Source organism: Euprymna scolopes, chromosome 4, assembly GCF_053919585.1.
Source record: "Euprymna scolopes isolate OS-2025 chromosome 4, ASM5391958v1, whole genome shotgun sequence".
Lineage (NCBI taxonomy): Eukaryota > Metazoa > Mollusca > Cephalopoda > Sepiida > Sepiolidae > Euprymna > Euprymna scolopes.
This window is the reverse complement of record NC_136485.1, coordinates 99,819,253-99,844,310: the sequence shown is the minus strand read 5'-3', so window position 1 is coordinate 99,844,310 and position 25,058 is coordinate 99,819,253. Positions and strand designations below refer to the sequence as shown.

Genomic DNA, 25,058 nt, shown 5'->3' with positions numbered 1-25,058 from the left:
TCGAAAAGAAAAAACACCTCGTCTTTTTTTTTTTAATAAAACTAACTTTAATTTTAAAATTTCGATGTTTGAAAAACAGTCCATAATATATATTTCATTATAAAAGTTCTATTTTTGTTTGATAAAAAGAATAAAACATATTATATATATTAAAAAAATAAATATTAAAAAAAACGTCCATTAAGTTCAAATAAAGACTGTTTGAATAAAACTTTTTTGCACTGCAGGACTTCATGATGATCATGAAAGACTGGTATGTCTGAAGACATATGTTTCTGGTTGCCCGTTCCATCTTATACACCACCTTTCCGATAATGAACTGAATTTCAGAATCGCTGTTGATATCCTCAAGGCAGAATACTGGGACAAGGACGCTATCAGAGAGGATATATTTAAAAAAATCATTCAAGGTCATCCTAAGGTGGACAAAAATTATGATGATCTGAAGAAGTACCTGGCACAAGTATAATACGAACTTAGAGATTTGGACTCTTATTATGGCTATGACTTCCTTCAGGAGGGCTCTGGTAGCGGTGCTATCGTAGCACACATACTGTTCGAGAAAATTCCTTCAGAGATCAGTGTTGAACTAATTAGAATATCACGCTCCCATTATCCTTGCCTAGGATACATACTGCACCATACTGGAAATGTGATCAAGGCCCTCCTTCGAGTTGGGCGCGCTCCTTCTAGTAAAATTGATACTACCACCCGGTTCCGTCCAAGGGCGAGTTCCTCTTGGAATAGGAATACACAGGGAGGAACCACGGAGGGGTTTCATGCTGATCTCGATATAGGGAATCCCCAATTCTGCAATTTTTGTGCTCTCAATGGACATTCCAGCATGGAGTGTAGAACGTTTTCGACTTATGGCGAACAACTCAGGCGTTGTGAGAGGCTGGGATTATGTGAGCCATGTTCCAAAGCCAGTCACCTTAGCAGTGCATGCCCTGTCGATAAGGATTGGAAGGCTTGATGCAGGGTGTGTCACTTCTGAAGCCATCTGTCGGTATTGTGTCCAGAATTGAAACTAGAAGAGGCAAGAGTTAGTACCAACGTAAGTTCTAATGCTGGAATAACCCATAACATTCTACCCATGATAAAAACTACCATCAGAAGAGGGGAATATTCAGTGTCGATGAAATGTCTCTTGGATTCCGCCAGCCAGAGATCATACTTCTCGAGTGAAGTCCTGGATCGTTTGCATTATGACCCGGATACATTGGAGGACGTAGACCTGGATATAGTTTCCTTTGTCGGTAGGAAGCACCGTAGATGTAAACAATTGACTGCTGTAGTGGACTTATTTGCCGGAGCAGCCCCTCAGGTGCCTATTCTCATTGACAACCAACTAGACCTTACACATAAGGTCCCTGACTTACCGCTGGTTCGGAAAAAAAAAAAAAAAAAAATCGAGATTTAGGGAACAACAGAAATTACAAGTGGGAGTGTTCGGCTCTGGGGCTTGATGGGAGTAGACCTCTTACAATATTTGTACCCTATTAAGGTAGTATGTTGCATGAATGGTACCGCTTGGGAGACCCATTCGGGAACATCCAACATTTTCTTTACGAGGACCAAGGAACTGTGTACACTGAGAGCCTGGATTATAACCTAATGGTCGAGCAGTTTCCTTGTGATGACACTCATTAATAATGCAATGAATCCTTGCCCTTCATATGTCGACCCTTTTTGCAGACGTGTTCGATGACAGTTTGGTTGACAGGGGCCTGGAATGGATATTCAGCCTAGAGTCTCTGGGTCTACCCGAATCCGAATTTAACTCGGACTATGACAAGGATAAATTAAAGGATTTTATGGATAACATCTCCATCAGGGAGGGTTATTATTCGATCAAACTGCCCTGGTATGAAGACAAGCTAAGGAAGGTCCAGTCCAATCACCATGTGGCCATCAAGTTCTTGGACAGGGTGGTTAAGGACTTAGAGAAAAACGGATTATACGATGAATACGTGAGGGTTTTTGAAGAACTGAAAGAGGAGGGTATAATAGAACCCTTGGAATGTGCACCTGAAGATTATAGGAATTATGTATGGATCCCGCATAGACCCGTCTTCAGGAACAGCACGACCAGGATTCGGCCAGTATTTAATTGCTCATTTAAAACCGCAAATTCTGCTTCTCTTAATGACGCTGCATACAATGGAGTCAACCTGATCGGTGGCATGCTGAATCTCACATTGCGCTTTCATTCAAACAAATATGTCTTTTTGGCCGACATTAGGAGAGCGCTTCTGGTGGTGCATTTGGCCGAGGAATCAGACAAAAACAAATTCTGCTTCTTTTTGAAGAAGCAGAGATTAAGGTGTTACCGTTATGCTACTATTATTTTTGGCTTCATTCTAAATTGTATATTAAGGTAGTATGCCGGACGATTCCCTATGGATCCAGGCTCGGAGATGTTACTATCCAACTTCTACATGGACAATTTAATAAAAACGGACAATAATTTGGAGAATTTAATCACTCTCTACTCCCAGGCAGTAGAGCGGCTGCAGGAGGGCGGATTCTTCCTGCAGGCTTGTAATTCGAATAACGCTGCCTTGCAGGAAACAATGAAGGAGGACAGGACATATATCAAACATGACTGTTCATGGGAGAAGGTACTAGGATATAGATATCATCCCCTGAATGATGTCACCTGTCGCTCCCTATGTTTGTGATCCTAAGGCCAAAACCAAAAGGCAGATTCTTTCAGGGGCCAAGATTTTTGATCCTCTTTCCTTATGCCTCCCTATGACCATTCAGGCTCGCACCTTCATCAGCGAGTTGTTAGGAGTGAGTGGGGACGAAATAGTTCCGGAGGAGCAGCAAGTAAGATGGGCAGCCATTGCATTCGAGTTATTGGGGGTCGCCTGCATCAATTTTCCTAGGCGTGCCATTAATAAAGGGGAAGAGGCAAGTCTGGTCTTATTTTGTGATGCCTCTAAAAGGGCATATGGGTTCACCACTTATGCTGCCGGGCGGGGTAATTCATCCCTCATATTTGCTAAGGCTAAGGTGGCCCCTTTGAGAAGTAGGACATTGCCCACGATGGAACTGCTGGCAGTTGTCCTGGCAATAAAATGCCTCTCCACTCTGTGGAGATCCTATTCAAAGATTCAATTTAAGGCTGTAACCTTGACAGTGGATGCACAAATAGTTCTATCTGGGATAATCTCTAAAACCACCAACAAGAATGTGTTCGCCAAAAACAGACTAAAGGATATTGATCAATGGGAAAGAGAACTAAACGCAGAATTTGAAGTACATTATAAATATGTACCCTCAGATCTAAATCCAGCAGACTTTATCACCAGAGGCTCATCTACTCTGAAATTAAAATAAAAACCTAAGTTATTGGATTAATGGACCTGTGTGGCTGAGGGATCAGGCGGTCCCTTGGCCGGAGGACGCCTTAAATTGTTTGAGTCCTGAAAATAAGATGTTTACCTCTGTGTGCTGCTCCGTATCACCTAATCAGGAAGAGCCAGTTGTACCATTTGACAAATACTCTACTTGGTCGGTGTTGATGAATGTTACGGCTCGTGGCTTTGAGTTTATTTATAGGTTGAGAAGGAAGGACCTAGACCCAGTAAGAGCAGCCCGCCTACATTTAATCAGGGTGATGCAATGCCAGGCATTTGAGGAGGAGCTGAAATTTCTACAGAATCCTGACAGAGGAGCCATTCCTTAGAGAGTAGGAAGTTTAGATCTCTTCTCTAAGGGCAGATTAAAAAAGAATGCCGTCTATGAATTTGAAATCCATAACCCTGTAATCCTGGCTAAGAACCACCCATTGACCACGTTGATTGTGCAGGATTGTCATCACTAATGCAGCCACTTAGGTACCCCGACCACATTGAATAAAGTGAAGCTGGCTGGGTTCTGGATACCTCGAGGGAGACAGGTGGTGAAGAAGGTTTTATCTGGATGCTCATTGTGTCAAAAGTTCAATGCAATACCCTTCTCGTACCGGAGAACAACTGACTTGCCTAAGCACAGAGTCAATCTAATTAGACCCTTCCTTCAAATCGGTGTGGATTTCACTGGGCATTTGTGGGTGCAGAGAGATCTAGAAAGGACAAAGATGTACGTGTTAGTATTCACGTGCTTGGAGGTGCGAGCGGTGCACTTAGAGTTAGTGGAGGATATGTCTGTCTATTCCTTCCTGACAGCATGTATACGTTTTACTAATACGTATGGCATACCTTCCCACATTTATAGCGATAACGCTAAATTGTTTGTTGCGGGGTGCAGTGTGGTTCATCAGGCATTTACATGTAGCGAATTTAAGGAGAGATTCGGGACGTGTGAAATAAAACACCATAGGATTCCATTGCATTCTCCATGGTATGGTAGTGTCTAGGAAAGGTTTATTAGAACGATAAAGTCTTACCTATACAAGCTGATCAGCCGGGCTACTTATAACTATACTAACCTCCTGATTACACTATCGGATGTTCAGAATGCGGTGAATGATAGACCACAGAAGTTCCTCCGACCAAGGGTTGGAGATTTTAACTACAAATCACTTCCTACACCCAGTGCTTAATTCCCGACTAATATTTAGGATAAACCAAGGGGATATTAGCCAAGTTGAACCTCCGTCCCGGAAGCACCTGGTAGTATCCCTTAGCTACCAAGACAAAGCTTTGAAAAGATTCAGAAGAATCTGGCACCAAGAGTACCTGCTAAGCCTAAGGGAGCGAACCCAACCACAATCTGGAGCAACCTCAAACCTTGTGAACGAAGAAGTGGTTTTAATCAGGGTTCCTAACCGGAGTCAACCATTTTGGATCTTGGGAAGGGTTACGCAGTTGTACCCAGGAGAGGATGGCTTGGTGAGATCTGCGCAGGTCAAGCATGGGGATGGGTCCCAGCAGGTGCACTCATTGAAAAACCTTTATCCACTCAAGTTAAGGGCTGAGATAGTTCTACATATACAGGGTGACCGTGACCAGGAAGAGCACACCTCCCTTGATACGGCATCTGAGGTTCACCCCGCAGGGGGAGAACATGTTGAGAATTGCCCGGTGTGCAGTTTACCCAACGATGGGAGTCCCATGGTATGCTACGACAGATGCGATGACTTGTTTCATTTTTCATGCATAAGCCTATGTCAATTTCCACCCTGAGAGGAAAATTGGTATTGCCCCTTCTGCTTTTAAGAGAGCACTTCCACCACAGAGGATTTGCCCCCCACCCCCCACCCAACCTGATTGGTACGGTTTAGAACCATCTCTGGTGGATGAGGAGCCGGATTGCATTTGACTGGGATGCAGGAATCCGGATGATGGAACGGCAATGATTGGATGCGATGGTCGTGGTTACTGGTTCCATTTTCATTGCATGGGAATCCAACATCCCCCTCCTGAAGAGGACAGCTGGCATTGTTATAATTGCCAAAACCAAGATTGAAAAAAAAAAAGAAAAAGAAAAATTCTTGTTCCTTTAATTTGATTTTCTGAGACGAGAGAGTAAAGAAAATAATTACCTCCGGTGAGCTCCGACAACAGAAAGTTGCTTGCTTCCTTGTGTTTTCTTTTATGAGGGTTTTGGTACGTAATATCACGTGCACCTGATTTTTTCTTTTGTGCGGCAAAACATTTTTCTATTTAAGACGACTTTTGACAGAAACAAGTCGATGTTTTTTTTTTTTTGTGAGTACTGATCAACTAACACAAATTTATCAACTAAGGAATCTTGTGGTCGCAACGGACGAATTTGTTGCAACGTCGTCAACAATCTTTCAGGGACTGTATCCTGGGAATTCGCCAAAAGGAAGACGAATCTTCAAGATTACCTTACTGTACACATAAATTCGAAAAAGTTATCAAAAAAATAAATATATAACAAATGTTATTAAGCGCAAGGTAAGTTACTTTTCTACCTAACTGGATATGTTTTTAGTGTTTTTATTTAACGTAACATGTTTATTCAGCTCGAAAAACATGCAGTGTTTACTGATGTATTGGAAAATTTTAAATGCCGCCCGACTCTCTTTGACATGATAAGTTTGGGAAAAGGAGTTAAAAATAAAAAAATACTATTAAAAACCCACCGAATATATGTCAGCCTATGTTACGGTAACATATATTGAGCGACTTTCTAACAGTATTTTATCTATTTTTTTTTATAACTCCTTTTCCCAAATTTATCATGTCAAAGAGGAAGTCGGGAACGCTATTTCAAATTTTCCAATAAATCGGTAAACACTATGTTTTTCGAGCTAAATAAACAAAAATGGATAATTTTCTAGTGGTTTTAATGTAACATATTTATTCAGCTCGAAAAATATAGTGTTTACCGATTTATTGGAAAATTTAAAATGGCGCCCGCCCGCCGCCCGACTCCCTCTTGGACACGGTAAGTTTGGGGAAAAAAAAAAAATAGACAAAATACTGTTAGAAACTCGCTCAATATATGTTACCGTAACATAGGCTGACATATTCGGTGGGTTTTATTTTATTTTTAACTCCTTTTCACAAACTTACCGCGTCCAAGAGAGGGTGCCATTTAAAATTTTCCAATACATCGGTAAACACTGCATGTTTTATTTAATTTTTGTTGTCGATTAATTAACATCGTTTCATTGTAATAGGTTGTTTACTTTCGTTTTGTGTACGTTAATTAATAAACGTCCAAAATTATACCTTAAAAAAAAATGCCTATTTTTGCTATGTCTATGCTGGTTATCTCCCTTAGATTGGAGTTTCTGTTGACATAATCGCCAATCCAACCTTTAGGGCAGTTAACCAAATATTGGCCATGGGAGATAAATCTTGCGAGCTTTTTTTTTGTTTTACGTGGGGAGGGGGTATATTTTATGCTTTTGGTTTATAACCTTGCAACTCGAATTTTTAGTTAAAAAAAAAAAAAAAAAAAAAAGAATAGCACGGAAATGGAGTTTTACTTCAATTTTTACAGAAATTGAACCGAACTGAGTTGGTTTTTTTGGGTTTTGTTTTTTTTACAGAAGGAGAAGCAAAGCAAAGCACCCAATTTTATACAGACAACTAAATTGATCCCTCACTCTAAATTAATTGTGTTCCTTTGCCCACGAAGTTTTTTCCAAAATGCTGACAAATAAGCGTATATTAAAAAAAAAAAAAAAAAAAAAAATGGGGGGGGGCGATCACCGAAAAGTGTTAATCTCAAAATTTACCGAGAAAAAACTCACAAGTGCAGGGATCGAAATTTATAATTTGGTTAAAAAAAAAAAAAAAAATTATTAAAGAAAAAATGTAATATTCTAGTTTGTTACATCTGTCGTATCGAAAAGGCATTCTTTTGATGAGAGAATTGGGGAAGTTGAAAACATGCACAACAATTTAATAAGTATTAATATTAATACGGTGAAATAACATTTAATCTTTATTCTTTATGAGAACTTTATTAGTTTAGTTTGGATAACTTTAACACTCCCCTCTCAAAAATGAAAGAAAAGAAGTCATAAGAGCAATCGATACAAGGTCATAAGAACTCAACGATTTTTAAACGTTAACTTACCAAAGTTTAGCTTATTCTGAGTAAGTTCTCGTTTGTACACGGTTCTTCCAACCGATACGGCAAGACGATTCATCACAGCGCGTAACATTTTCTTAATAAAATGGTGGTGGCCACGAAGGTGATCAGAAGGACAGATTGTTTTTTGGAGAACAGAAAGGTGGTGATACGCATGCGTCATACGAAGGAAGAATCTCAGAAAACCGGATATCCGGTGGATGAGAGTACATTGCAGGAAATTACTTAAGAAATAAACATTTCAAAAGGGAAGTTTCCTTACTACTATAAGGTATGTGCTTTTATTATATATGTACATCTAATATACCTTTATTATTAAAAGTTGGAGTACTTCTACAGTTTATCGCCGAAAATGCAGACGCCACTTTGTTAAAATCAGAGGGGAAATCAGCATTTTAAATTATGACCCAAGTAGGAAATAAATAGCAAAAAAATTACAAAATTGTTTAATTAAAAATTCTTACGCAGACATTTCAAGAAATATCTTTACAATTATATTTTGATACATTTTTATACAATAAATGTTTTGGTGGGTTTGTATTACTGTACACATAGATTCGGAAAAGTTGTCAAAAAACTAATATATAACAAATAAATGTTATCAAAGGCAAGATAAGTTACTTTTCTACCTAACTGGATATATTTTTTGTGTTTTTATTCAATGTAACATGTTTATTCAGCTCGAAAAACATACAGTGTTTACCGATGTATTGGAAAATTCAAGATGGCGCCTCCTGACTCTTTAACACGGTAAGTTTGGGAAAAGGTGTTATAAATAAAAATAAAAAAAACTAGACAAAATACTGTTAAAAATCCACCGACAACCTATGTCACGTTAACATATATTTTTAACAGTATTTTGTCTAGTTTTTTATTCATAACACTTTTTTCCAAACTTACCGTGTTAAAGAGAGAGTCAGGCGCCATCTTGAATTTTCCAATACATCGGTAAACACTATGCCTTTCGAGCTGAATAAACATGTTATATTGAATAAAAACACGAAAAATATATCCAGTTTGGTTATCTTTCAGATGCAAGGTTCCTTGTTTACTTGCGATTGTAACGATGTAAGATTCCGTTGTACGGAAGACCAAATCGGCCATAATTTAAATATTTAAATTTATTTACTGAATTTAAATATTTAAATTGATATACTGTTTAAATGATAATATACGTCTACGATGTTTTTATTGGCGCTTTTCTTCGTATTTTTTAATAACATTTTTTTGCACCATTTACAAGTTTTTTTTTACAAATATTTTTTTTAATACTGTAATAGTAAAATTATTTTAGTAAAATTCTATATTGGATACGTTTTCTTTATGAAGTTTAAGTAAAAAAAGTTCACTTTTTTTATTATTAAAAATACATTTCATGAAAACACTCATTATAAAATGTTCACGTTGTTTAATTAAAAGTTCTCAATTTTAATCTAATAGTTTTATAATTTTGTTATTTTGTTACAAATTTCTAATAAAGATTATTTTAATTTTAACGGTAATTTGGTTTTCATTATAAACTCCGTCATGTTAAAGGCTTGAAAATCACTTTAAATCAATTTTAATATTAAAAAAAAAAAAGAGAAATCAACAGGAAAAAAATCTCGTGTGAAAACATTACGAGATACTTTTTCCGTATAATTAATAAATGTATCTTTATTTTACTATTACAGTATTAAAAAAAGTATTTGTAAAAAGAACTGGTGCAAAAAAATGTTATTAAAAATACGAAGAAAAGCGCCAATAAAAACATCATAGACATTTTGGCCGATTTGGTCTTCCGTACAACGGAATCTTACATCGTTAAAACCGCAAGTAAACAATGAACCTTGCATCTGAAAGATAACCTCCAGTTTGGTAGAAAACTTATGTCACGGTAATATATATTGAGCGAATTTCTAACAGTATTTTGTCTAGTTTATTATTTATAATACCTTTTCCCAGACGTACCCTCTCCGAGAGAGAGTCGGCTGCCATTTTGAATTTTCCAATACATCGGTAAACACTCCACTGCATGTTTTTCGAGCTGAATAAACATGTTACACTGAATAAAAACACAAAAAATATATCCAGTTAGGTAGAAAAGTAACTTATCTTGCCTTTGATAACATTTATTTGTTCTATATTTGTTTTTTGACAACTTTTTCGAATCTATGTGTACAGTAATACAAACCCAAATTTTTCTATTGATTCTATTTTTACGATATTTTCAGGGTCAATGTGAAATTTTATGTTCTTTCCAATAAACCGAATATAATATTTTAGACAAACGTTTTTTTTTTTAATTCACGCCCCCCCCCATTTTCAAGTTTCTTTTAAAAAGTAAATATTTATGTTGAATAGTTTTATATATCACAAATTGAAGAGAAATATATTCAAATTTAAAACAAAAAAAACCCCTGTTTTTTAGAAATTTACCTGTAAAGTCCGAAGTTTAAAACCTTTTTTAAAAAAAAAACACACATTGTTTTTTTTTTGTTTTTTTTTAAAATGAAACCTTGGTCCTTGCTCCTTTAATTGAAAAAAAAATTAGGGCTTGAATTACATTTTTCGAGGAGTTATAAGCTTGGAAAGATGGGGTGGAATTATTCACTATTTTCACGAAATTTCTGGCGGCGCTTGGGCTTGTAAAATTCAAAATTTAAAACTAAACAAGTTATATAAATAGAAACCCAATATATGTCACACTAACATAACAAGTACAGTTGGACCGTGTGATAATCCGGATATAAGAGACTTCTTATATGGTCCCAATAACTCTCTTATATCCGGGTTACCCTGTTCATTAATACAGGCTCTAATTTGGGACCAGAGAAAATCTTTCTTATGTCCGTTTTCTTATGTTTAATTGGCCAATGTGAAGAATATTTCCACCTTTTGAAAAATCCTTTAAAATTACCACTTTTAACATTTAAAATTCGGGCAAACGAGTAGTTTCCTAGATATGAAGAAATGTTAGTTTCTAAAAAAAAGTGGGGAATCACTATTCTATAATAATTTAACGTAAAATGAGCACCCACTTTATGGCCACTTTTTGGAGGGGTGGGGTCAACGTAAAATGAGTATCCACCTTGAGGGTGGGGGGCGAAAAGCTTGAAAAAAATTTTATGGGAACAGACAAGCACATGGAATAGCTTTGCTTTTAACAAATAAAAACGAACAAAAATCAGCATGATGTACTTACCTGTGACGGAAAAAATCCTCTTGAAAAACTTTTGAAATCTTCTCTTGAAAACACTCTGATTTGAACAGGGGGAAGGTTGGTTATCGGGTATGCTAATAATGACTCTGAAATTCAAAATATGCGCAAACAAATAATTTTTCTACCCTAGATGTTGCCTTTTCCACATTAACATGTAGTGCTTTTCTCTGGTCGCCAGTGGGAAAATTATTCATGTACGCATATTTTGAATGTCACAGTTGTTATCAGCATACCCGATAATCTAAGGGGAAGGTGACTTAATTATGGTTTCTCCTTTGCTGACTTATGTTTTCATAATGTAGCCGCCTGCACAAAAAACTTGTTTTATCTCACTTCTGATGATGTATCTGGCCAAATACTGTTGCATAAATTTTGCACGCATGCCTTGCCTCTTCACCTACTATTTAATATCGCGCCAGAAGCACTCTATTTTGTGCGTGTATATTGGACTCTTTCTGGTCGACAAAATTTTCAGAATGGTTGACGACGAAGTGGCTATAATAATTGTGTAGGTTGCTGTAGGATTTCCAGCCATCACCATAGATGACAGAACCTGATAACACAAATTTTTGAATTGAAGGCAGTAAAGTATCCTCGTTCATCTGGGCCTGTGAGAGCGAGAACAAAACTATGTTTCAACACTCTATTCCTCCAAAGAGCCAAATCTGGCTGAGGATTCTCCCTCTATTGTACCTGCGCTAAACAATAAGGGTTCCATCTATCTCCACTGCAATTCCTTCGCCTTCTATGATTTTGTTGCCAACTTTCACCGACTTCTGAACAGAAAGACTGCCAATCTACACTTGTATGTTTGGAAATATTCCGATTGTCCATGAAAGTCTTATGATCCCAAGTATGAAGATGAAGATAATGGTTAACAAACAGCATTTCCAGCATGAAAGATGAGAATTTCCAAGAAATATCCCCTTGGTGTCACTGGCAGTAAAGGAGCAGTATTTTCTTTTTTTTTTTTTGGCCACTACATAGGCATTTAGTGTTGCACATACCACTAAATCTTCTCTATAAGAACATGGTCTTTGACACCTGCGGCAACAGACATTATTTGGTAATACACCATGGCATCGAAGAAAAGTTTTAATTGCTGGTTCAATGAAGTCCAATTGCACGGAAGTATTTATTTGTACAACTCTCACAAGTATCAGTTGCACTTGGTGAATTATTATTTTTTCAATAACATTGTTGCTTTTATCTTTTTTTGTAATCTCTTCTCTATTCTATTCTTCTATCTTCTTCTATCTATTCTATCTTCTATTTCTTCTATCTTCTATCTTTCTCTATATAAATAAAATGAACTCATTTTTTCCCCTCCGACTTTGACCTTTATAGGAATGCACCTGTATACATTTGGTGCAGCCGTATCATTCACAAACTGAATCACGACATCTGCCGTATGTTATAGGGTTATTACATATCCAGTATCTCGCTGATCAGAGTTTCCTATATTCTGTCTGGTGAGAGTCCACTGTAAAAATCGGTTACATTTAATGGAAGTAGTAAAGTAAACTCTCTCTAACAAATTCATCCTACCACCGCCACTCACTTACACCATTCCAGACCGTTCACAGGAGACATTTAAAACCGACCACCGGTTAGAATTTATCTAAAAACTGGACTGGACTTACGCTGAAACGAACCACGCTTACTTTGCCATTGGTTAACATGAAACATAAACACAATTTATAAAGCATTTATTATAATAAAATTAGAACACAATCCGTTTTATTATAATAAAATTAGAACACAATCCGTTACCTGGAATTGAATTCAGGAGACACTTAAAACTGACCACCGGTTAGAATTTATCTAAAAACTGGACTGGACTTATGCTGAAACAAACCACGCTTACTTTGCCATTGGTTAGGATAAAACATAAACACAATTTATAAAGCATTTATTATAATAAAATTAGATTCAAACAGAACACAATCCGTTACCTGGAATTGAATTCACAATTACATTACTTCGATTTCGTTATAACCCGCGTGGTTAGAGTTTAATGAAAACCTGAATTGACATTTACGTGAAACGCACCAAACTTACTTACACAAACACAACTTCCGTTTTGCTCTTTCCTTACGTGCTTTCTTTTCATTCTTTCTTTCTTTCTTACCTTTCGTTGTCTTTTTGCTTTATGGTTGATGGTGGTGGGGGTACTTCCCTATGTTTCTCTTTCTTTCCATAAACATAAACACAAACTAAACGCTGTACTGCAAGTTACGCTACGGCATGTTTAACATCGTCACATTTTCATTTTTCTTTGGTTGTGCTGATGGTGGTGGGGGGACTACTTTCCTATGTTTCCAGTCTACACGATATTTCACTTTTGTAAAGCTATTTCTTAACAAACTTCCTTCATAATCTTTCCTTTCGGTCTTTCCTTCTTTCTTTCTTTTCTCTCCATTTTCTGCTCTTTCCATTGTTAAAACGAAACGAAACAACCTGATATTCCAGGTTTTACTTACACTCTATCACTCTACGACTCTTACTTGTGTATCCAACTCTATTTGTGCCACGTTCCTTTACTTTTTCACCGTACCACTTACCAGACGACATTCAGGTAAATTTATATGCGGCGATATTCACGGACATGGACTTCCCTTTTTGTTCTTTTTCTTGGGGGCCGGTTTACGTTACTACACGTTAGCCATGGATCGGGCGATCGCTGTCAGACGTCACGATAATGCGACTTCTTTTTTTATTATTTTTTAATTTTATTACCAAATAAAAAAAAAACGATTGAAAATACTTTCAAACATACAGTAAACTGATTCATGTCAGTAAAAAAAGGTAGCATTTATTGCCTTTGGTAATAATTATTTATTGCTTATTTGTTTTGTTTTTCACCTTTTTTTCGACTAACCATTCTTAAATCTCACTATAAAATCGATTTTTCCAAGTACATTTTAGGTGGGGGGGGGCATTCCAACCGCCGAAGGGGGTTTGTATTACTGTACACATAGATTCGAAAAAGTTGTCAACAAAAAAACAAATATATAACAAATAAATGTTATCAAAGCCAAGATGAGTTACTTTTCTGCCAAACTGGATATATTTTTCGTGTTTTTATTCAATGTAACATATTTATTCAGCTCGAAAACCATACAGTGTTTACCGATGTATTCGAAAATTCAAGATGGCGTCTCACACCCTCTTTAACACCGTAAGTATAGAAAAAGGTGTTATAAATAAAAAACTATACAAAATACTATTAAAAACACACCGAATATATGTCAACCTAACATGTATTGAGCGAGTTTTTAACAGTATTTTATTAGGTTTTTTATTTATAACATCTTTTCCAAAACTTACCGTGTTAAAGAGAGAATCAGACTACATCTTGAATGTTCCAATACATCGGTAAACACTATATAGTTTTCGAGCTGAATAAACATGTTACATTGAATAAAAACACGAAAAATATATCAAGTTAGGTAGAAGAGTAACTTATCTTGCCTTTGATAACATTTATTTGTTATATATTTGTTTTTTGACAACTTTTTCGAATCTATGTGTACAGTAATACAAACCCATAGTGAGAAAACACGGAACATTATGGAGTTTTTTGGGGGGGAGAATTAGCGATTTTGGAAAATTTCAGACGATTAGTTAACAATCTAGCGATTATTTCCCTTTCGTTATAAACTTTTTCTTTTTTAATTTCTTTGTTTAATAAATATTTTGTGGGGTTTGTATTAATCTACACATAGATTCGAAAAAGTTGTCCAAAAAGAAATATATAACAAATAAATGTTATCAAAGGCAACATAAGTTACTTTTCTACTAAACTGGATATATTTTTCGTGTTTTTATTCAATGTAACATGTTTATTCAGCTCGAAAACCATACAGTGTTTACCGATGTATTGGAACATTCAAGATGGCGTCTGATTCTCTCTTTAACACGGTAAGTGTGGGAAAAGATGTTATAAATAAAAAACCGGATAAAACACTGTTAAAAACTCGCTCAATATATGTTACCGTGACATAGGTTGACATATATTCGGCGGGTTTTTAATAGTATTTTGTATAGTTTTTTATTTATAACACCTTTTTCCATACTTACGGTGTTAAAGAGGGTGTGAGACGCCATCTTGAATTTTCAAATACATCGGTAAACACTGTATGGTTTTCGAGCTGAATAAATATGTTACATTGAATAAAAACACGAAAAATATATATATCCAGTTTGGCAGAAAAGTAACTTATCTTGGCTTTGATAACATTTATTTGTTATATATTTGTTTTTTTTTGACAACTTTTTCGAATCTATGTGTACAGTAATACAAACACCAATTTTGTGTTTTATATACATAAAGTACAATTGTTGAATGTTACTGTTTTGATTATATTCGTTAAAAAATTAAGAAAGATTAAAATGAAGCGAAATTTAAGTTTCCGTTCCATTTTTACAACAACCGTAAAACAGTGCATACTCAGCAAGTTTTATCGTAATTTATAAGCATATTGAAACACTAAATCAACATTTTATTTATTTTTTTGCATAATTAATGATGGAAGTATTTTTCTGTTTATTTTCTTAACATCTGTTAAAAAAAAATAAATAATTTGTACATTCTCTTGAAAAAAAGAATCAAACTTTTCTCTACTTTCACATGTGTTCCATTTTAACAAACTGAGCCACAGCAACGCGTGGCCGGGTACAGCTAGTAAAATATAAAAAATGGATATAAAGATATTTATAAATAAGAATAAGAAATAAATTTGCACGTTTGCTTAAAAAAAAAAAAAAATTTTCAGTAAAAATATCATAATTAAATAAAAATATTGGTTTAACAAATGTATGGATGAAAATGAAAAGTTATAAAAATATTCTTAGAGAAGAATATGAAATAAAGTTATAAAGATTTTTTGAGTTACCAGCCAAAAATTTTCTATGTTTGCTTTGCTTCAAATTTTAGGTTTATTTTCAACTAGCAGGACCCTTGGAAGTCTGCCCCTCCCCTTTTGTAAAAAAAGTAAACTACGCTTTTTGTTGGTCCCTGAACAATTGTGGACACTGGCGGCCATGGCCAAAATGAAATAATCTGGCTTTCAACGGCGATTAGTGCTGGTTTAGGGCGATACCCTGCAGATACTGTATGATTTTTTAAAAAAAGAAGCAATTAAGGGAATGCGTAAATCAGTATGAATTAATAAAATTACAAAAAATAGTCCATTAAAATAATAATGGAAAGTAAAAACAGAAGTTTTAGAAGTTAGGGATTCTCACTGTTTAGAGTGATCAAAATCAGTGGTAGCAGTCCTAGCTGTTTCCATTTGTTGTTCAAATCTTTCTCTTTTTTTCAACTCTTCCATCAATAGTATTAAAGTAAATTCCAATTTTGTCATCATTTTTTTTTACATGTAAAACAAAACAATTCTGACTTTTTTCATTTCACTTCTTTGAGTATCATCAAGTTAAGAACAGCATTTGGAATAGACATCCCAAACTCCCCATGTAAAGAACGGCTTTCAGTATAGACAACCCCCCTTTTTGAGTGGGAGGGGGTAGGTAATAATTCCCACAAATTTAACTGTGATGATCGGTGTCAACATACCCACCCGCAAGTGCTAAAAACAAATGGGGGGGGGCAGTGTCAATAGGAGAGAAGTAGATTTGTTTATCATACGTGCATACAAACCTGGCAGCCAGTGAATTACATTGCATAATACAGGTCTTTATATTTCTATAAGTACTTGTCTCCACAAAATTTGAATGAGGTTTTCTTAGTCAGCATAGTCGAAAACCTATAAAAGTCTTCATCCTAAAAAAAATTGTGATTTCACCAACCCACATCCTTGCATAAAGAAATAAAAATGAAATCCGGAAAATAACAACACTCAACAAAAAACACAAAATCACTGTATTAATATGAAATTAACATTTATTTACATGTTAGGAATATTAATTTAAATTATTTCAATGTGTTTTCTTGTGTGGAATGTTCATATTGAAAGCTTAATGAAGTGAAGATTTTGTGAGAATAGCACGAAGTTTGAAATTACTGTTTTTTATCATCAGAGTGCTGTAAGTGGGCTTAAAGGTTTATGTGGCTATGTTTGAGGAGAACAGTCCAAAAATACAAAGTGAATGCATGTTTGTGTGTGCGTATCATAAGAACAGTAGTTTGAAATAAAATTGTTTAAAGGAAGATTTAAATTCTCGTTCAATGTGGCAACTTTTCATGATGGGTTCATATGCATTGCGCATATCAGGATGGGGGTTTTAACATCTCCCACAGACGGAGTTATCCTGAACATATGCTGCTCTTGAGAAATTGAAGAGGAAACTGATTTGAATTTTGGCAGGGCAAATCTTTATATACAGTGTTCCAGCCTGTTTACTATATTTCTACGCAAGGGAGCTTAATATAGTTTCTTTTGTTTCATGTGTGCAGTGGTTGCATCATAACGTCCTGTACCTACACGTTCTTCATACGTGTGAGTGTTGAAATGGTGATTGCTATGAAATGTTCCTGCCAGGGATTTATTCCAGCCAGTCATTGCAGTTGCTACAACTATATAAAAGTCTTCCAGGACTATGAAAAAGTGGATATCATAGAAACCATACAGAAAATATTGTTGGATTCCCCATCATTCAGTCATTAAACAAGGTGCAGAAGCCACCAATTTTGGTGGAACATGTTGGAATTTGCATTGTTTAAAGCATTTCTGTTGTTGTGTTTTGGGGGTTGCCTTTGAACGCCCTCCCCCCCTTTTTATACACACATGACGCACAAAAATTGCGTAATTTTCAGTTTCCAACTTGACTTTGTTGTGTAAAGACATGTAATATTCTTCTCTAATTCAAGGGAAATTTTTCAGCCTTTATTCCCATGGAAAGCATTCAAGAGAACTCATGCTTTTGTAGATGAATCCTCCTTGTGGGGAGTTTGAATTAATTTCCAGTTGGGAACTTGTAAAAGAAATTATTGTTTCATCTTAATTTTTGTCATGGAACTTTTATAAGAACCTTTCGGATAACCACTATTCTTCCAAATTCTTGATTTGCCTTAGTCAAGAAGGATGGACTACTTGAAAAGGCCACTACTAGCCCCTAAAACACACAAAGATACATCACTTCTTCAATCACTGACAGAATCGAGAAATCTTTTCAAGGTAGATGTTCTAGTTTTGCAAATTTTGTTTTCAAGGGTCTTTCACACCATGTTAAGAATGTCTTTCTAAATAATGTTCTATCAGCACGGTATTTTTTGCAGAAGTGCCGGATAAAAAGCTTTCTTAAAAAAAACAAAAACTTTCATCTAACAATTTCTGATCGTTTTCTTGCCTTTTGTAAAAATAAAAATAAAAAAACATACCAAAAAATCAACAACAAAAAAGTTTTTTGATATTTTCTATTATAATTTTTTGTTTTTGTTGCTTTGTTTTCATTTTATCATTAAAAAAAAACATTTATATAAATATTTATTCTGGAAAAGTACCATTGGTTTTTATTTTCTTAAGAGATTACTAAGATTATCCATAAAAAATTGCCTTTGTTTTCCTCTTTTTTTGTCTTCATTAAAACATGTTTTGCTTTCTTTTCTCATCTGTTTACTAGAATTTCATTAAGCATTTCCGCATATCCTGGCGGTTTATGTTATCTGCCGGAAAACGCTTGTAAAACTTTGATTTCAGCCCAGTAACTTCTCTGCATAAGTACCTATTCAATTGTTGGCTGAAAGTACAGAATATTCAATAAACCTTCCCCCTCCCCTCACTCCTTATGTTAAGAATGTGTTTAAAAATAATAATAATGTAAGTATTTCAGCACCTCAAACAGTAACAATAACAAACAGAGGAAGATTTACCATAACATGGTTTGTTTTTGTGGCATAAAAATTATGTTCATATAGACCTTCTGGATGTTCTACAGTGGTTGTGAATAAAATGAATCTATTGCAATTTTTTTTTTTTTTTTTTTTTTTTGCAAACTAACAAATGTGCCCATTTTATTGTTATTTTACTGTTTTATTTGATAGGAATGTAAGAAATCTGTTTCATTAATCAGTATTATTATCAGTTACTTATGTTGTTGCAAGGTTAATTTCAAAATCATCTCTAATTTAATTTTTTATGAGGCTGACGTGTGAAAATATCCTTTTCACCTATTTTTCACAATTCTTATTTAAATAATTTGTTTTATAATTTAAATTTCAATAAATTATTGACTCTTTTCATTTTAGGTTTACAAATGTAAAACGACTATGATTGAATTCTGTACCAAAAAGCGTATGGCTATTGCCATTGTCATTCTTATTAGGTAAGTAAAAAAGCTTTAAAAATTTTGTACATATTACATTAGTGATAATGTTTCTTTTTTAGAGATTCACTTCAATATGAAATAACTTTTAACATAAAAATGAAGCAAATCAGATGAAGATGAAAAAATAAGTTATACTTTTAAGTTTTTATTGCGATTGTAGTATAGCATAAATATTCTGTATCTCATGTTAATATATTGGACTAAAATATATTGTCTTTTAATATCCACATCATTCCTTACTACTTGCTCTAAGTTTTCATATGTTATTCAGTATGGCTCCATTTTTTGCTTTCACTGATTTAAAAAAAGAAATAGCTTATATCATTATTTAGATGTTGATCTAATTTGGATTCACAGAGTGAATGAGATAACTAGTTTGAAACAAAATTGTTTTTAATTTCCAACAATTATTGATTTTCAATTGTTTTTATTTGAACTAGATGAGTAGCACACCTTTCCCTAGTCGACGAGGAATGAGCGAAGAGACTGACGATCTTGATGTAGTCTGAGTGCGTCCTCCAAGTTCCACTAAAGAATGCTGAGCGTTCTTTTTCACAACATGAGCATGGACAATCAAAATTCTGATGTTGAACTTAATTCAGCCGCTGACAGTTTCTTCCATTTATATCACAATGTGCGCTGTTAAGACTATTCTCAACTGTGCAAAAACTGAAAGGTCCCATTTCAAAAAGTATTTGCTCATAAACAACTGTAATTTAAACCTGCTCGACATGCATTCCTCTCCCCCACAAGTTCACAAGGAATTTCGAGTGAGTGACGTGAAAAAGAATGCTGTTCACTCTACACTCTGAAACAATAGAGAAGAGGGTTGGTTAGCTTATGTCCTAGGTGATGAGAGGAGACATTTACATTAGCTATCTCCCCCACCCACGGTGAGTTTTTTGTGGGCACAACAAAAAAATCCTGTACAAAAGTCCTCTGAAGCTATATACACTGTGATGGAATCACTGGTCTTGGTTTCGCCGGGGCCGCAACCTACTCGCTGGTGCAGTCTCTGAAGCACCAGGAGCGTTGTGTGGCATCAGTCGGCTCAAGGCCCTGGGAGCCTTCTTGGCAATTGTATGCATGTTCTTGGGGGTGGTGTCGTTTCCAGCTCCAGCGTTCTTGGGAGTGGCAGAATCTCTAGCTGGGTTAGAAGCATGAGGGGTAGTTGGAAGGATCTCAGAAGGGCTCAATGGCACGTCATAAAAATCTTTATTGCTGGACTTACGTATGGGACTATCCGTTGGATTACTAGCATGGACTTCTGGCAGGGTGGCAGGAGATTCCTCTGACGCCACTGGTATGGTGCTGACAGAGGCGTCTTCCGGCAGCCTGGTGACTGGTAGGAAGGACTCTATCACGTCTTCATTAGTTGTGGTTCTGAAAGGCTTGAATTTCTGAAGGTGTTGTCGGTTTCTGAGCGTAAGTCTCCCAGAGCCATCTATCTTGACCACATATTGGTGAAATTGTCTCACCTCCACAACGGTGCCTGTTCGTTCCCAGCGTTTAGGGTGATTTCCAGTTAGGTTTTGAATATACACGTGATCCCCCACGCTTAGAGGGGGCAAAGATCTTGTATGCTCGCTCCACTTTTCATGCTCAAGGGAATGACGTTTTGCTAGTGCCTTCTCCCTGTTTACAAGCGTTTCAGACCATGTGGGGTGGGGGCAGTACCGACCCATTGGAATTGGGATGGGATCTCTAATGGGTCGTCCGAAAACTATAAGAGCAGGAGATGCCTTCGTCTCTGGGTCGATGGAGTTGCGGTATATTAGCATCGCCCGTTGAAACTTGTCCATATTGATGGAACCACCTGCTGAGGTGTTATCCATCAGCATTCGTTTGACAGTTTTGACTGCAATTTCTGCTCTGCAGTTGGTGTGAGGGTTGGCAACAGAGGTAAGGCGATGGTAGACTCTCCCTGATCGGAGGAAATCCTGAGTCTTCCCAGCAGTGAACTGGGGTCCCCCGTCAGTTGTCAGCTCCTCAGGCACTCCGAAAGTCACAAAGACTTCTCTTAGGTGCTTGATGAGGCCATCTGTGCCGTTCTCCGCTTGGAATACCATTGGCCAGTTAGAGTACCGGTCGACTACCACAACATAATCATGGTTGTTGTCTGTGAAGTAGTCGCTGGCGATCTTGTGAAACGGGTACTCCGGAGGTGCAGCGTTAAAAGGTGGCTGCATAGCATTAGACTTTGCAATCCGATGGCAGTGGGTGCAATTGTCCCTGACACGTTGGATGTCAATGCTGATATTGAGCCAATAAACCGAGTCAGCCGCGCGGGCACACATGAAGCTGATTCCCTGGTGGGCCGCATGCAGGGCTTCTAATATCTTTTGGCATAATGTTGCCGGCACAATGATGCGGTTGCAATCTACGATGCAAAGGCTGCTGGAGATGCGGTGGTACGGCCGGAGTGCGGTCCTTAGCTGTCGGCAGTCCAAAGGAAATCCGTCATGAATCAGTCGGTGTAATTCCTGTAGGTCTGCGTCCGAAGATGTAGCTTCCCGCACCATGTCCCAGGAAACCACATTAGTGACTGCATAAAGAGTGTTAGACATGGATGCGTGTATCCCATCATCCTCTCCAATATCTGCGGTGTCATCTGTGCTAGAAGCATCATCTGCATGGCTGGCGGCGGCAGGTGGGTACTGGGAGGCAGCATCAGGTCCCAGGTTCTTCTTTCCAGAGATGTGGATGACTTCAAAGTTGTAGGAGAGAGTCTTTTCCTTTAGATTCAACAGATGGCGATTGTCTATCTCCGTCAAGGAGCGGTCATTGAGTATCCCAACCAGCGGCTTGTGGTCGGTAGCCACAGTCAAGTCACGGCATCCGAGGATGTAATACCGTGTTTGGTGCAAGGCGTAGACAACAGCTAGGGCTTCTCCTTCAATTGGTGCATACCTGGATTCTGCCGCGTGGGTGAGGCGGCTACCCACCAGGCAGAGCTTCCAGCCCTTCTTGCAGCACACAGGCGTCCTGGTGGCGCAGTCACAGTACTTCTGCATCATGAAGTACCCGATGCCAGTGACCGACCAATCGGTTAACAGACAGGTTGGGCGGGATGGCTGGAACAACCTCACTCCTTCCTTTATTTCCTCTATGATCTTGAGCTTGGATTCAGTGAATATCTCATTCAATTCCTCCGTCCACTTAAATTTGGTGGATGATTTCAGGAGATGCCGGAAAGGCTGCATGCGCTTGGCCATGGAGAATGCATATGCTCCTTGATGGACCAATCCAAACCAAGCCCGTGCGCCAGTTATGTCCTTCGGGGTAGGGAAATTCCGAATTGATTCCAAGAACTTGTCAGACGGGGTGACATTAGTGGGTGTGATCTGCAGGCCCGCAAAGACAACAGTCTCTTCGGCGAACTGGAACTTTTTGGGGTTGAGGGTAATCCCATTTCTGGCGCAGAGGTCCAACCACTCGCACGCCTGAAAGAATGATGCCTCAACTGAGTCAGCCCACATGCGCGTGTCATCCACGCACTTAACCTTGTTTTTGAAGTTGGCGATAATAGCATCAAATCGCTGGTTGTAGGCGTCGCCACTAGCGAGGAAGCCCTGTGATGCCACCTTGTAACGATAGCGACCCCATGGGGTTATGAAGGTTGTAATGTGGCGATCTTCCTCTCGGATGGGAACAGAATGGTAACCATTTCAAGCATCCGTGACGGTCTTCCGCGTGTGCTGGGGGACATGATCTACCAGATGGAATGGACTCTCCACATGGTGAGTCTGCCTCACGGACCATCGATTCTGTGGCTGCAGATCCACTGTTCTTCTAGGGGAGCCGTCAGCTTTTGCGGTCACCACCATGCGGGAACACCAGGTGGTCGGCGTGTTGGGGCTGACCTTCTCTAGGACGCCAATAGTGACGTCTCTCTCAAGGTCGTTATAGACCTTATCCTGCCAATGTAGGGGGACCAATGCAGGCTTATGAATGGCGACTGGCTTTGCATTGGGGTCGATATGGAGCTCCAGCGGTTCACACTTCATCATGGGAAGTGGCTGGTGCTCGCATGTATTAAACATTGTTGATGAATAGAAGTCAAGCAGCCATTGCTTCAGAATGGGCACATTTTCATCGGTGGGCGCAATACCTGTTGGAAGCTTTGTTGGTATAGGTGGTGGTAAATCTGTGCGTTTTGGGCATGAACACTGCTTATATTCATCTGTAGCCAGGGAGTCTTGAGGCCAATTTATTGGCACAGTTGGGAAACTGACAGGTATGGCCCCTAATGCCACCAGTGCTTCATGACAAAGGAAAGCTTTGCCGATTTTCCTAGACACATATAACAACTGCTTTGTTGTTTTTGGTGTGCCAGATACATCAGCTGTGGATACCTCCACGAAGATACCTCCTTCAACCCCTAGATCCTCCTCGATAGCTCCTCGCATGGACAATTCGACAGGAAATATGTCGGTCTTGGCGATGCCCATCACAAGTGCTGATCTGATGGGTATGATGGAACTCTGACAACCAGAATCTGCCACCATATGTATTTCGATTGATGTGGGGCTGGAGGATTTTAGTGGGCAGCCAAGCTTCTTGTGGTCATCTGGTAACGGGGTGAGCTTCACCGTCATCATTGGGTGGGGCTTAGAAGGTCTAGCGACCCATTTGCCTTCGTATACATGATGTTCGATTGGCTTGCAGCTGCTAGTTAAGGGTTGATGAGTCTGGACGGTACAAAGCTGGTCAAATAGTGTGCCAGTTTCGTCATCCCCCATGTGTAAGGTGTCATTACTGTACTTGGGCTTAGCCTTACGGCGGGGGTTCTGAGGGCACCACCTGGAAGATCTGTCTCGGTGGCCCCCATAACCCGCAGTTCGAGCACTTACTGCAGTTGGTCGCAAAATGGCCTTTTACAGAGCACTTGCTGCATGTTACAGACCAAGCACTGCAGGACTTGGCTCTGGAATTCCGGTCGTTTGACTTACCATGCTGTAGTTCTCCGCAGGCCCAGCACTTGCTCTGTTTGTTGCTGCGAGATGGTTGTGACTGGTGGGGTTTGTCGTTGCCATGGCTCATGGCAGCGGTAGTTTCTCCAACAGCTGCCCTGGTGGATTTACCCTGTTCCTTCTGGGCTATATAGGCAACAGTTTCCTCCAGGGTTCGGTCTGTTTTGGGATCACCCAACAGATCAGAAAGAATCTCTGGATCAGCAATACCACGAATGAGATTATCCCTAATAATCTCACTGCTATAATCATAAGTGTGGCCACAGCCCAGTTCCTTACACTTTGCTGTGTACTGGCATAAAGCGGACTGATCCCTGAGAGCGGCAAGGAAGGTTCTGATAGGGGTACCAGGGGCCTGTGTCATCCTACTGAGTTTGATGCGGTGGACCAGAGTGCTCTCCTCCCTGACTGCCAGGCACCTTATAGCAGCAAGGAGGTCTGCCTCGGTCATTGATGACACATCTTCCTGCAAGTCTCTCAAGAGGTCATTCATGAGGTCCTCATCACAGCAGTGAAAGAGGGCCGTGGCGCACATAGCATCAGTGATAGCGATGCCGGCCTTATACATAGACCATTGTCGTTTGAAGGATGACCATTGATCGGGGGTGCTTTCAACACCAATAGATGGGGAACTTGAGCTTAAGCCTGGGAGCTGCTGGTTGTTGGGGGTTGGCCATCGGGACTGGATGGGCAGTTTGGGCATGAAGGTTCATGGAGGTAATGAGCACGTTACTGAGGGATTCAGGGAGTTTCTGGGATTTCCAGCCACATCCAGTAACTGGGCAGGTGACTTCAATTTTGTTGCTCATTATTTATTCAGGTGTAATGAGTTGCTTTCAGAAGCGTCGAGATCCGGACGATGTGTAGTCGTAGAACAGCATAGATGAGTAGCACACCTTTCCCTTGTCAACGAGGAATGGGCGAAGAGACTGACAATCTTGATGTAGTCTGAGTGCGTCCTCCAAGTTCCACTAAAGAATGCTGTTCACTCTACACTCTGAAACAATAGAGAAGAGGGTTGGTTAGCTTATGTCCTAGGTGATTAGAGGAGACATTTACATTAGCTA

The 25,058-nt window shown here is 38.3% G+C and overlaps 2 protein-coding genes across 3 annotated transcripts in view; one reads left to right on the top strand and one right to left on the bottom strand.

Moving 5' to 3' along the window:
• LOC145269166 (cytochrome c oxidase subunit 5A, mitochondrial-like) overlaps nt 1-7,690 on the bottom strand; it is an 88,002-nt gene extending 80,312 nt beyond the window's left edge. Inside the window, exon 1 of the mRNA XM_080124776.1 lies at nt 7,513-7,690. Within this exon, the coding sequence (XP_079980902.1) occupies nt 7,513-7,690 (178 nt within the window). The remainder of the gene's footprint in view (nt 1-7,512) is intronic.
• Nucleotides 7,663-25,058, top strand: part of LOC145269160 (protein JTB-like) — a 46,403-nt gene continuing 29,007 nt past the window's right edge. Inside the window, exons 1-2 of one of the 2 annotated variants that reach the window (XM_080124772.1) lie at nt 7,663-7,798; nt 18,939-19,015. In XM_080124772.1, the coding sequence (XP_079980898.1) occupies nt 18,960-19,015 (56 nt within the window). In that variant the 5' untranslated portion in view covers nt 7,663-7,798; nt 18,939-18,959. Of the gene's footprint in view, nt 7,799-17,540; nt 17,869-18,938; nt 19,016-25,058 lie in introns of those variants that run through there. The other variant, XM_080124769.1, reaches the window with a different exon arrangement.